The 12,804-nt window shown below is 46.0% G+C and overlaps 1 protein-coding gene across 2 annotated transcripts in view; it reads left to right on the forward strand.

Annotated features, from left to right (window-relative positions):
• Positions 1 to 12,804, forward strand: part of ndst1b (N-deacetylase/N-sulfotransferase (heparan glucosaminyl) 1b) — a 434,276-nt gene that overhangs the window by 351,925 nt on the left and 69,547 nt on the right. For both annotated transcript variants that reach the window (XM_041194511.1, XM_041194512.1), the window contains exons 6-7: positions 9,970 to 10,155; positions 11,183 to 11,311. In XM_041194511.1, coding sequence (XP_041050445.1) covers positions 9,970 to 10,155; positions 11,183 to 11,311 — 315 coding nt within the window. The remainder of the gene's footprint in view (positions 1 to 9,969; positions 10,156 to 11,182; positions 11,312 to 12,804) is intronic.

Below are 12,804 nucleotides of genomic sequence, written 5' to 3' on the forward strand. Positions count from 1 at the left end.
AAAATCTTTTATTTCTTGCTTTTAGATTCTTCAGCTGCCTGAGGCAGCTCTCTGCCTTCAGGGAGCTTTCATTCCGCGCTCCCCCTGCGCCCACGATTACATCAGCGCCCGCCCTCCCCCCACCCCCCCACCTTGGCAGCGCTAAACGTTTCATCGCGTGTCCCCCGCTCACTGGCCGTTAACTGGCCAGCCAGCGTGAAATCGCGGTCTGAGGCCAATGGGGTGCGGTGGTCTGTTCCCCGATCACTCCCAGGCCAGACGCTCGCAGGCCCGCCAATCGTGCCCACACGGCGGCCTAAAAATCCTGCCCTAAGTTTCTAAAAACGCACTGAAGGGTAGGAGTTGGGCCGCGTGGTGTCAGTCTTACAGATGTAAAATGTACCCAGCAGAGCCTAAAATCTGGGGACCTGTATGGCTGACGCGGTGGCATTGTGGTATTGTCGCTGGACTGGTACTCCAGAGACCCCCAGGGTAACGCTCCGGAGACCTGGGTTCCAATCATTATAGTCAATCCCTATTCTGCTTTATCCAGAAACCCACACTATGGATGGGTGTATTCCTAGAGGTTCCAGCACACGACTTCTCACCATGAACCATCCCTTCCCCCATTCGCTCCCCTCATTAGTCCGTCTCCTACTGCCATCCCAAAGCCAACTGGGGAGAGAATAAACTCTGTTACCCAATTTTGTTTTATATATAAAATTTTTCACGGGATGTGGGCATCGCGGGCAAGGCCAGCATTTATTGCCCATCCCTAATTGCCCTTAAACTGAATGGCTTGTTCCATCCATTTCAGAGGGGCAGTTAAGAGTCAACCACATTACTGTGGGACTGGAGTCACGTGCAGCCAGACCAGGTAAGGATGACAGATTTCCCTTCCCTATAGGGCATTAGTGAACCAGGTGGGTTTTTACAACAATCGATAATAGTTTCATGGTCATTGTTACTGAGACTAGCTTTATATTCTAGATGAATTCAAAATTCCACCAGCTGCCTTGGTGGGATTTGAACCCATGTCCTCGAAGCGTTAGCCTGGGTCTCTGGGTTACTAGTCCAGCAACATTAAAACCATCTCATCCAATTAGGTCAATCTCAACCGTTGGTGAAACAACTTTTCCCACCTCCCCAAATATTTTTATATCCTAATTAATTAAAGTGTTGAAAGAAAGTGGGGCAAGGAAACAGAGTCTTGTTTAGAAGTTTTTAATATTTTTCTCCTGGGTGTTGCTCACTGAATCTTCCGATACCTGGTGACTCCAGGGGTGTCCTGCAGGATTGGCAACCTGGACTCCGCACATATGCAGCCCCACCGGAGGTCAGTAAACAGCAATGTGGAGCAGGAGCACTGGCCCCAGCGATGCTGAAGTTTTATGAGAATGCATCAACGAGTGCGGCGCTTGAGCAAGTTAACTCAGCACCAGGCTTTTTGATCTGCACACATGGTGTGTGGTTTGTGGGAGCGAAGCCAGCGTGTACTGTGAATGTCATTAACAGCAGTCAGGTGTGATGCATCATGAAACCACACTGAAACCACAGGGCGATACACAGGCCTGCTGGGTGTTGTGTGTTCAGTGCCTAAGTTTCTCTCAACAGTTTTGCTGTGATTTCAGCTGTGGACCTCCTGTGGCCCTTTAACTGATGACTTGAGCAAGTCCTGTCACTGCCTTTGGCAATAGAGAAGCAGTTGATTTTAGAATGCAGCTTTCTCTCTTTACTTTGAATTGTCCTCCGGTGCAAAGGGCCTAAGATCATACGAAGTAAATTCATTGGGGGCACGAGTTAAGTTTCATTCCCCCATAGAACCATAGAAAAGTTACAGCACAGAAGGAGGCCAATCGGCCCATCTTGTCCATGCCAGCCCAAGGACACCTAGGTGCCCTTTCTAATCCCACCTTCCTGCACCCGGCCCATAGCCCTGCAACTTACAGTACTTAAGGTGCAGATCCAGGTACATTTTAAAAGAGTTTAGAGTTTCTGCCTCTACCACCAACTTGGGCAGCGAATTCCATTCACCCACTACCCTCTGCGTAAAAAAGTTCTTCCTCACGTCCCCGCTACACCTTCTGCCACTTATCTTGAATCTATGTCCCCTGGTTCTAGAATTCTCCACCAAGGGAAACAATTATATCCTGTCCACTCTATCTATTCCTCTCATAATTTTGTACACCTCAATCAAGTCACCTCTCAGCCTTCTTTGTTCTAAGGAAAATAACCCCAACCTATCCAATCTCTCCTCATAGCTACACTTTTCTAACCCTGGCAACATTCTTGTAAACCACCTCTGCACTCTCTCCAGAGCTATTATGTCCTTCCTGTAATGTGGTGACCAGAACTGCACACAATACTCCAGTTGTGGCCTCACCAGTGTTTTATACAATTCCAACATTATATCCTTACTTTTATATTCTATACCTCTGCCAATGAAGGAGAGCATTCCATATGCCTTCTTTACAACCTTGTCTACTTGAACTGCTGCCTTCAGGGATCTGTGTACTTGTACGCTAAGATATCTCACTTCAACTACCACTCTTAGTATATTCCCATTTATTGTGTAATCCCTGTAACTGTTTGACCTCCCTAAATGTATGACCTCACACTCCTCTATGTTAAAATCCATCTGGCACTTTACCGCCCACTCTACCAACCCATCTATATCGTTTTGGAGATTATGGCTATCCTCTACACTATCCACTACTCGGCTAATCTTTGTGTCATCTGCAAATTTCCCAATCGTGCTCCCCACTTTCATGTCCAAATTGTTAATATATAACACACACAGCAAGGGTCCCAACACTGAGCCCTGTGGAACACCACATGAGACAACTTTCCGTTCACAAGGGCATCCATCGACCATTACCCTTTGTTTCCTGTTACAAAGCCAACCTTTTATCCAGTTTGCGAGTCCACAGCTGCACCTGCCCAAAATAGGTACTTTGGATGTTTTTTTTTCCTAATGTAAGATAACTTGGACAGTTTGCTAGTTATGGGCACAGTATAGTCATTAACTCCTTCTTAGGCAGCCCCTCGGAATGGAGGCTGACTTGTTTCCTCTCTGGTTGGAAGAGTTCTGATATGTCTGATAAATCCAGTCTGCAGACTCTTGCCACATGAGGCAGGTGGTGCTTGGAGGGTGGGGTAGATGGGGTATTTGGAGGTTTGTGCACTCCCTCCAACATCTCCACTTCACCTCTACACGTTTCCAACAAAGTCTCTCGATGTGCTCACTGCCTTCCTGAATGAGCCTTCACCATTTTGGTTGGTCACAGGACAGGGTCTCCCATAGGGTTGGCGGGGATGTTTGACCACTTTTGAGGCTTTGAGGACATCCCTACAGCATTTCCACTGTCCTCCTGGGAGCCCACTGCCGTGACCGAGCAGTTGCTTCAGGAGTCCGGTGTCAGGCACACGAGCAACATGTCCCACCCAGCAGAACTGGCTCTGAGTGCTGGGCGAGTTGGCTTGGGAGAGGACACTGCTGTCGGACCCCCTTTCTCGTCACCGGATTCGGAGGATCCTGTGAAAGCTCCGCTGGTGGTAATTCTCCAGTGGTTTGAGGTGCCTGCTGTAGGCTGTTCAAGCCTCTGAAACGTCTAGGAGCGCAGGGATCACTGCTGTCCAGTAAACCATGATCGAGAGTTGATATGCTCTTTATCTTGGCTCCTCTCTTGTTGAGGAAGCCATTTACAAATGGTATTGACCAGCCCGTACAACATGACACTGCTTTGCTGTGACAATATATTAAACGACCTGGATAAGGTCACTGTGCGGAGTGAAGCATTGGTTGGATTATCTACTGGCTGCAATGGTTGCTGAGCTTGTATGCAGACAGATTGACCAGAGGGATCTGTCACAATGGTACCATATTCGCATTGACAAATATTCCTACACAGGACCTTTAATGGGGTTTAAACAGGCTTAAGAATCAAGTACGATCTGGAATAACACGGTTGCAGTCCTGCTGAATCCTTGGCAATGTGTTGTGTTAGATACAGCTAGAAATTCTTGTATTTATGTGGAACTTGCTGTCCAAGGAACAAGTCCAAGCACACAAGCCACATTCCTTTTCAGTTGTCTGTACGCGTGGTCACACTTCAATCTTAAAGGAACCACCAGGTGCAACAAACTCAGACCACACACAGCAAACAGGTGTTAGAGGGAACATTGCCACTTCTCGCGTCTCTCTATATATTTCACATACAGTGAATTACTCTGAGGTGCTGCAGCCAGGTTACACACAGTGAAACCCTGCAAAGAAACAATGGGATTTTTTTTTTAAAAGCCCCTCTGTGGTCTGAGTGTTTGAGCGAGAATGCATAGACCGAGCAGAACTCTCTGTTTTTCTCTGGATAGCACCATGAGACCTTTAACGTCCACCCAACCATCAGAACGGACCACAGGGTCTTGCTTTCATACTTTTAGATCTGGGACAAAATTAATTAACACTTGGGAAATGATAGTCTAATAAATGAATGTCAGTAAAGGTTTGTTAAAGGCAAATTGTGTTTGACTAACCTGTGTGATGACTTTTACGCTTTGAGAAAAGTCTGTGGGTAGTATTTTCCCCTCCATCGGTTGGGGGGGCTGTTGTGCAGGAGCAGGCGCGAGGGGGCGGATTCCCCAACTGAGGGGGGGGGGGGCGCCACCATTTTACGCGGGCGGGCCAATTAAGGCCCATCCAGCGTGAAGTTCGCCCGGCAGCACTGTGCGCTCCCTATGCGGGTGGGGGTGGGGGTGGGGATTCCCTAAGCCGGGAGTGCTGCCTCTTTAAGAGCGCACAGATCTCCCTCCCTGAGGCAAATTGCTGCCTCAGCGAGACCAGTGTTACTTTTAAAAACCTAATGAAAGGCGGGGAAAAAAAAAAATTAAGGGCCTGTCCCCTCATGTGAAACTGTCACGTGAGATGGGACATGTCCATTACTTCTATTAAAAAATTTTCGTGAAATTTTAAATCTTACATGAAACCTCATCCTGGCCGTGGATGAGGTTTCGTACATTATCCGAAGACCACCTGACCTCCTCGCCTGTCCGCCAACTTCAAGGTTGGACGGGCAGGCCCATTAAGTTCGTTAATTAGTTTTTTTAATGGCCATAATAGGTCATTGACAGTTCGGTGGGTAAGCCGCCAACGTCACCCCGCGTCATTTTACACACCGGCTCACCATCCGGAAAACTCTGCCCTGTATTTTCTTTTTGTGAGGTGTTCCTTTAAGTCCAAAGTGAAACTGAGACAATTCTGGAAGGGAATTGGATATTTGAACTTCTTGGGTACGACATAATTTCAGAGACGTTAAACCTTGGCTGAAGCTGCTATGGCGACAAAAACTAATTGCATGAGTGTCAGGTTCCAGCCTGTTTTGTGGCAGTGGGTCTAGGCAGACACAATTCAGAACACAGAATTTGTGTGAGCAGAAGCAAGCAAAGCTCTCTAAGAATAGATCAGCTTTCTGTTTAGCAGTAAGAAGAAAATACAACTCCATATGCTCATGGCTGCTTCACCAAAAGGACTGAATCCTGAAAGTGGTGTGAATGGTTCAGGCATGCTAAAGAGCTGACCATTTGTATCAGAGGACCAGACTGTGAACTGGCTGTGTTCATTGGTCTGTTGAACAGGAACCCTTGAAAGCTATATCATCAAGACTGTCGTGACCTGAATGAGAGAGGAATCATAGTCATGCCCCTGGCCAATGTTAATCATATCTGGGGATCCTGGATAGAATACAACCAGTGAAAGTGACTCGAGTACAAGATCCAACATACCAAAAGGCGAGTTGGAAAGACTCTGAGATTGCATGTGGTGGCGCATTTGTGCAGGAAGCGATGCGAGTGCTTGTAGCAATGTGAGGCACATCTTTTGTTGCATCAACTATCTAAAGTGAAATTTATCTTTATATTTGAAATATCACGTTTGAATAGTGTTGATTTTAGCTGCTTTGTTACAGTAAAAGTTTCAACAAGTGAAATTTTGTCCAGCGGTTTCATTTCCGTTGGCGTTGTGGGAATCCTTTTCTTTTAAAAGCTATCAGTCTCCACAGGAATTATAAGACTCGATTGAGTTCTTTGATGAAGTAACAGAGGGGGCTGATGAGAGCGGTGCAGTAGAAGTTGTGTAGATGGGCTTTCAGAAGGTGTTTGACAAAGTGCCACCTAATAGACTAATAAGAAAACTTAAAAAACCTATGGGACAGTGGTGGCATGGATACAAAATTGGCTAAAGGTCGGAAAACACAGCAATGGTGAAACAGTTGTTTTTAAGACTGGAGGGAAGTGGTTGGGGTTCTCAGGGGTCAATATTAGGACCGTTGCTCTGTCTACTCCAGACCAGCTCAGCTAAAAAGCTACCGACTCAGAGACAAGGGACTGGATTTTCGTTCCCGAAGCGGGTAGCTTGGGTTGACATATTTCCTGGTTCAGCGCACCCACCTCAGGGAAAAAATCTCCAAAATGGTACAATTTTTGCGAAGGGGAGGGGAGCAGGTACAGGATGAGTGGCACCCCGCACTGCAGGTGAGGCCCTTACTACAGCAAAAATGGGGTCAGTGTGAATGCAGCGCTAAGTTCAAATGGCCCCACTGAGTTCAGGTTTCCCACCCGTGTGAGGGATGCTCCATCCCCTCCCCTGCCCCCAACCCCCCCCCCCACCCCCCTGCTGTCAGAAATGGGTCCCAGCCACCATTTTGAAAGGGCCACAGAGTCCTGGAGACGCCATGAAAATCCAGCCCAAGAATTCCCCCCAGCTGAGGGTGTAAAACTTAATACTCAGTTGAGACGCTGGCGTTTGATTCGTAGGTTTGTGGTCATTTACCTCCCAAAGGGAAGGAAATAGGTCGGAGCAGGTTCGTCTAGAAGCCAAATACTGCGGATGCTGGAAATTTGAAATAAAAACAGAAAATGCTGGAAAAACTCTGCAGGCCTGGAAGCAGCTGTGGAGAGAGGTGCGGAGTTAGTGTTTCAGGTCGATGGCCTTTCATCAGGGCAGGGTGAATTCGTGTTGGCCGAGGACTGGATATTGTCAAGAAGATATAATAATGTCAATAATGTTATTGGAAATTATTTCAAAGTAGAATTTGGTGGTGCCTGTGTCGGCGTGTGTACGTGTGTGTGTGTGTGTGTGTGTGTGTGTGTGTGTGTGTGTGTGTCTTAATTGGATTAAAGCCAGCTGGTCGAGAGGCTTTGATGTATGGAAGAGAAGTAGGTCTGAAATGGTAATTAGATAAACATAGGGAAACAGAATGTGAGGTGTAAAGGGGGCAATTTGCATTTTTAAATAGACCATTCAGAAGAGCGGGTGAAATATTACACCTAACCAGGTGAAGCTCAGAAACAATGGCCAGGATTTTCCCCTCGGCGATTTGGGGGCAGGGCCAGCTCGCCAAGGGGAAAATTTCACGGGAGGAATCCCCGACCTCATCCCCTTTAAATTTTTAGGAAGACGGGCGGACAACGAAATCAGCTGGTCCACCCACCGACCTGTCAATGGCCAACTGAGGCCATTGACGGATAATTAAAGACCCTGCCCATCCAAGCTTAAGGCTGGCGGGCAGGCCAGGAGCCCCAGCGGGTTCCTGATTATTCGTGAAACATCATCCACTGGCGGGATGAAGCTTCATGTCCGTTTTTTAAAAATGTAATAAATTTTAAGTTTATTATTAACATGTCCCATCTCATGTGACATTGTCACATGAGGGGGACATGTTGATAATTTTAATATTTTTCTATTTTTAGAGTTTACTTACCTGTCACGAATCTCCCTGAGACAGGACTTTGGCTCAGGGAGCAGTGTGCACTTTGACAGATGGGGAATCCCTCACCCCCCGACCCCGCACAGGAAGTGCATGGTGCTTCCTGTCGGGCAGTCCACTGGGCGGGCCTTAATTGGTCCGCCCACTCAAAATGGCGGCGGGCCCCGTTTCGGTGGCGGGGGTCAGCTGTCCGGCCGCCGCCAAGCCGGTGGGGCCCACACGCCATCCGAGGGCAAAGTTCTGCCCAATGTGTTTGTTTTTTTTCCCAAAGCTTACTAGTAAAGTGGGTATTATGAAAAGGTTTTATTGTTAGAAGACTTAAAGTTTAAAAAAAAACCCTAGTGACAATGAGAATTTGCATTCAAAGAGGAAAATAAATATGTGTAAAGGAAGAGAAGGCTGTTGGTAAAAGGAGGAAGGGTTCTAAGATCTAAAGCCTCCAACCTGTAAGCCTCAAGTCTGTCTGCAAGTACCCAGAGCTGAAAGAAATTCATTTTGAATGTGACTGTCCAGCGTGTGCTTTGCCAAGGGTCAATTTAAATCTATGAGTTTTACTGTTGCCTTAATGGGGGTGTAACTGAGAGTTAGATTAATTAGAGGATTTTTGTAGTTATATGTCTGTGCTTACAATCTCCTTGTATTAATAAATGTTTCATTTAATTTTATAAAAAAAAAAGTCCTTGAGACTCAGTGGTCTTATTACTATTGAATTCAAAGCCTGTATCTTAAAACATAAAATTTGCAGAAATAGGTTATGACAGTTGTTTCAAGTTTCCCTCTGGGATTTGAAAAACTCAGTCTTTACCGTCGGTTGTGTCATAATAATATATTGGGCTAAATGACTTTTTCTCCTCTCATGCTTCATTCGAGGATCTTCCAAGGTTGTGTTTTTGTCCATTAGTTTTTCATCAACAAACCTCCAGTGTAGGAACATCCATATAGATAGTTCTTCAAATCTTTCTGCAGTGAGAAATATTAAAAACGAAACACACTGGACAACTGACAGGTTCTACCTCATTCGTTTGCTGTCACCGTGGCCTTAGTGGGGCCATTGACATTGTCTTGCTTCTTTGCTGGCTTTCTTCAAACCTCCCTCAGTCCACATCTCACCATTATTCACCCATCCAATTTTCCTTCTTCCTCTTCTGTTTTTACCCTCAATTTCCCCTACAAATGTTGCTGGGATAAGGCTGTTGGGTCTTTGTTTCTAATGCCTGTACTTGGCTAGCTTTCTCTCTCTAACTGTACTTAGCAACCATTGTGATTCCTGAGCTTTTACTCTTGATCTAACCCTGTTATTTGTCTTTCTGCCCTCGGCTGGTTCTGAGCATCCTCCGCCATATCCACATTTCAAAAGCTGCTCTCCTCCCCTCACCCACTTTGTCCAGAGTCCAACTCTCGCTTCCATAGAGCAGCCACACTCCACACTAGTGACTGAACTAAATGTTTTTTTTTCAGTTTCTTGCTGATGCTTGATAGAACAGATTGTAACTCATCAGCAGAATATTCAGAGCAATTTGGTAAAGCATTGTTGGCATTTTCCTGCATGGTGGGGTAGTGATAATGTCACTGGATTAGTAATCCAAGAGGCCCAGGCTAATACTCTGGGGACACGGGTTCAAATCCCACCACGGCAGCTGGTGGAATTTAAATTCAATTAATAAATCTGGAATATGAAGCTAGTCTCAGTAATGGTGACCATGAAACTATCATGGATTGTTGTTAAAAACCCATCCAGTTCACTAATGCCGTTTAGGGAAGGAAATCTGCCATCTTTACCTGGTCTGGCTGACATGTGACTCTTAAATGGATGGAACAAGCCACTCAGTTCAAGGGCAATTAGGGATGGGCACCAAAGGCTGGTCTTGCCAGTGACACCCACACCCCGTGAAAGAATCCATCTTTAAAAGTTCTATTGGTGGGTCAGGTATTTATGAAGCAGTGTGATCGGAGTGGGCAGCTCACCACCACCTTCTCAAGAGCAACTGGGGATGGGCGATAAATGCTGGCCTAGCCAGCGATGCCCATATCCCGTGAACGAATTTTAAAAAGATAAGTGTGGGTACCTGGGGACAGCTGAGCAGCTAGTTGGAGAACATCATTGTCAGAGTCCAAGGTGTATCTGGAGGAGTAAAGGGACTTTCAGTAAAAAGTAAGGAAGATAAATTCATAATCTTTGTTTCATTTGGCTGTCCAATTACAAACCGAGGATTCTATTTCTCTCGCACAGGAGCACGGTATTCCTATCGACATGGGCTATGCAGTGGCGCCTCATCATTCTGGTGTTTACCCAGTTCACATCCAGCTCTATGAAGCATGGAAGCAGGTCTGGGGGATGAAGGTAACAAGTACAGAGGAGTATCCGCACTTGAAACCAGCACGATTCCGACGAGGGTTCAATCACAATGGCATCATGGTAAGAGGCCATTGAAGTGAAATGTTTTAACCCCCTGTCCCACCTCTCTAATCGTTCGCTCTTACAAGGATCATCTGTATCTGGACAATACAGCTTTGATTTTAACTCCCCTCCACCCCCCACTTCTCCCATTTCCCCCATTGGACACTTGGGGACTGGGCAGTTAAAATGGAGAGGGGAGAGTACTCAATCCTTCATTAAATTGCAAGCAACAAGGGCACCTACTCCAGGTCTGCAGGACCTTTTAACTGTGCAGGTCAGGCTCCCAAGGTGTAATTGGAACCTGAGCCTTGAGAGTGGGAGCAGAGATGACTCCTCTAGCAGCTCAGACCTGCTGGGAGCAAGAGCCAAGGCCTGAAGAAGCCAAGTAAAGTTGGTACCATGTATACTAGGAGGAACAGGAGTGCTGGGATATGGACGAAACACTGCTGTCTCCCAGTATCTTACCCAAGGGACTATCCCATCCGATCTTTGAGAGTGGACTTATAAACCGCAAGACCCGTCAACTGCCAGCAATCGGAAGGTAGCAAATGAGGCTGGGTGAGTGGGGGGGCTGTGCTTGGGGTGGTGGGGAGAGGCCTGGGATCTCCCTGTGTAGCTGGGAACCTCACTAACAAGTTCACTCACCTACTGAGCCATTGTGATGCTCTGAGATGAACCCCTAATGTGAAGCGTGGTTATGCCAGTCATCGACAGTTTCTTAGAACGAGATTGTCAGTGGAGGCCTACCTCTCCCAGCCTCACTTAACAGCTACAGTTCCCCTGTGCCCTGTTTATTAGAGTCACGTTGCCAGATTTGAATATCTGAATTTTATCTTTACCGAAAACCCTCAAGGGGATTCCTGTCTTAGGGGCCCCATTGGTGCGGCTCTGCAATTGTCACTAATAAACTTAACAATATGGTGAGGCTCACTGTTCTGTAAGCTGGTCTGTGCCACTGTACCAGGTTCCCTAGAAGTGTTGACAGCGCTGTCCACAGGAGACTCTTTGAGGCTGACATTGTTTTGTCTTCTTCCTCCCTCTGAAGGTTCTGCCTCGTCAGACTTGTGGCCTTTTCACACATACTATATTCTACAATGAGTACCCCGGAGGACCCAAAGAGTTGGATAAGATTATTAATGGCGGAGAGCTGTTCCTCACTGTCCTCCTTAACCCTGTGAGTACTTGAATTACAATTCTTTCCTTAGTCAAATTCCAGTAATTGGTGAAATAAGGGACTAATTACGGGAGATTAGCTTGATTGACAGGGTTTCCAACGTCAGCAAAATATTTATGAAATAACATCAAACGCTGAAATGTATTTAAAAAAGCGGATGTCAGTGAACTTCATCATGAAGCTGTTGGATCATTTTTAAAAAAAAAAACCCAATTGGTTCACAAATGCCCTTTAGGGAAGGTGATCTGCCATCCTTATCCACTTTGGGCCTAGACGTGACTCCACATCAACAGGCTTGACTCTTAATCACGTTCCGAACAGGTAGTTATGTTACTATGAGCCTTCCTGCGTCACCCTTTGTTACGGTCCCAACTGATGTTCATAGCGGACAAGTCAGATCCCAGAGTAAAATCTGGCTTGATAGACCCTAACTTTTATTTTAGAAACTGTGGAGGAAAGTTACTGAACAAACTCCACAGGAATCTGCTGATGAACTTTTAACACGAAGATTAAAATATTTATTGAAACAAGAAAATTGAACTGTATTACACCCAGACAAAAAGATTGGAAAGTGCGCAAGAAGATTATTCGATTTCCCCATACTTCTTTACCCAGCAAAATCTTTATTGACACGTAAACCAGTGAAGAGTTACCACTAGATTGATGCAGAGGCTACTTGCTTGGGACTGGCACATTTGCAAATGGTTTTCTTCCAGTAAATTCTTACGCATTCATTTGATGCTTCTCACCAAACTTGTATCTCTCCCCCAGACACCTGAAAATAGCCGCAGTTTCATCTCATTGTTTCAGTAGCAACGTTGTTAAACTGATCACGTTACTGACTCCTATAACTGACTATTCAGTTAACTCCTGCCCCATTAGCCTTGTCATTTCTCTTCTCAGAGAGCTGAGAAACTGTCTTCCCTCTCTGACACACACTGACCGAACTGCCTCTCAGCTCCTGTCCCTCTCTGTGTCTGTGTCACCTGACCACTCTTGCTTGGCAACAGCAAGGCTTTTCTACTTTGCTTGTGAACCCCTGAACTGTCAACCCCCTCAGCCCATCTCTTAAAACTGGGGGGGAGGGGGTTGTAAAACCCCTTTAAAAATGTATGTGTATCAGTGAGCCCAAAAGACTGACCTTTCAGCCACAAGTCCATCCAGACTACTAGGCACCAAGGTTCATAAACCAAACTTACATGAAACTGGAACCACTCTACTTTCCTTAACATGAAAATATATATATAAACTCAACGTGAAAATTATACATTGCTCTTCGTGCCTTTCAGGCAATGCTTTCCAAGAACAACTTGCTGCATAGAGAAATTTAAATTTCTTCATCGCCGTTAATATTTTTTGAAAATTACCTGAAACCGGTATCTTCTAGTTGCCAACCCTATCCACAGTGTTAACGGCACAGAAACCGGCCATTCAACCGACATATCCATGCTGGTGTTTAAGCTGCACACAAGCGGCACTTGCTTAGCAATAAC

This window comes from Carcharodon carcharias, chromosome 8 (assembly GCF_017639515.1).
Source record: "Carcharodon carcharias isolate sCarCar2 chromosome 8, sCarCar2.pri, whole genome shotgun sequence".
NCBI lineage: Eukaryota > Metazoa > Chordata > Chondrichthyes > Lamniformes > Lamnidae > Carcharodon > Carcharodon carcharias.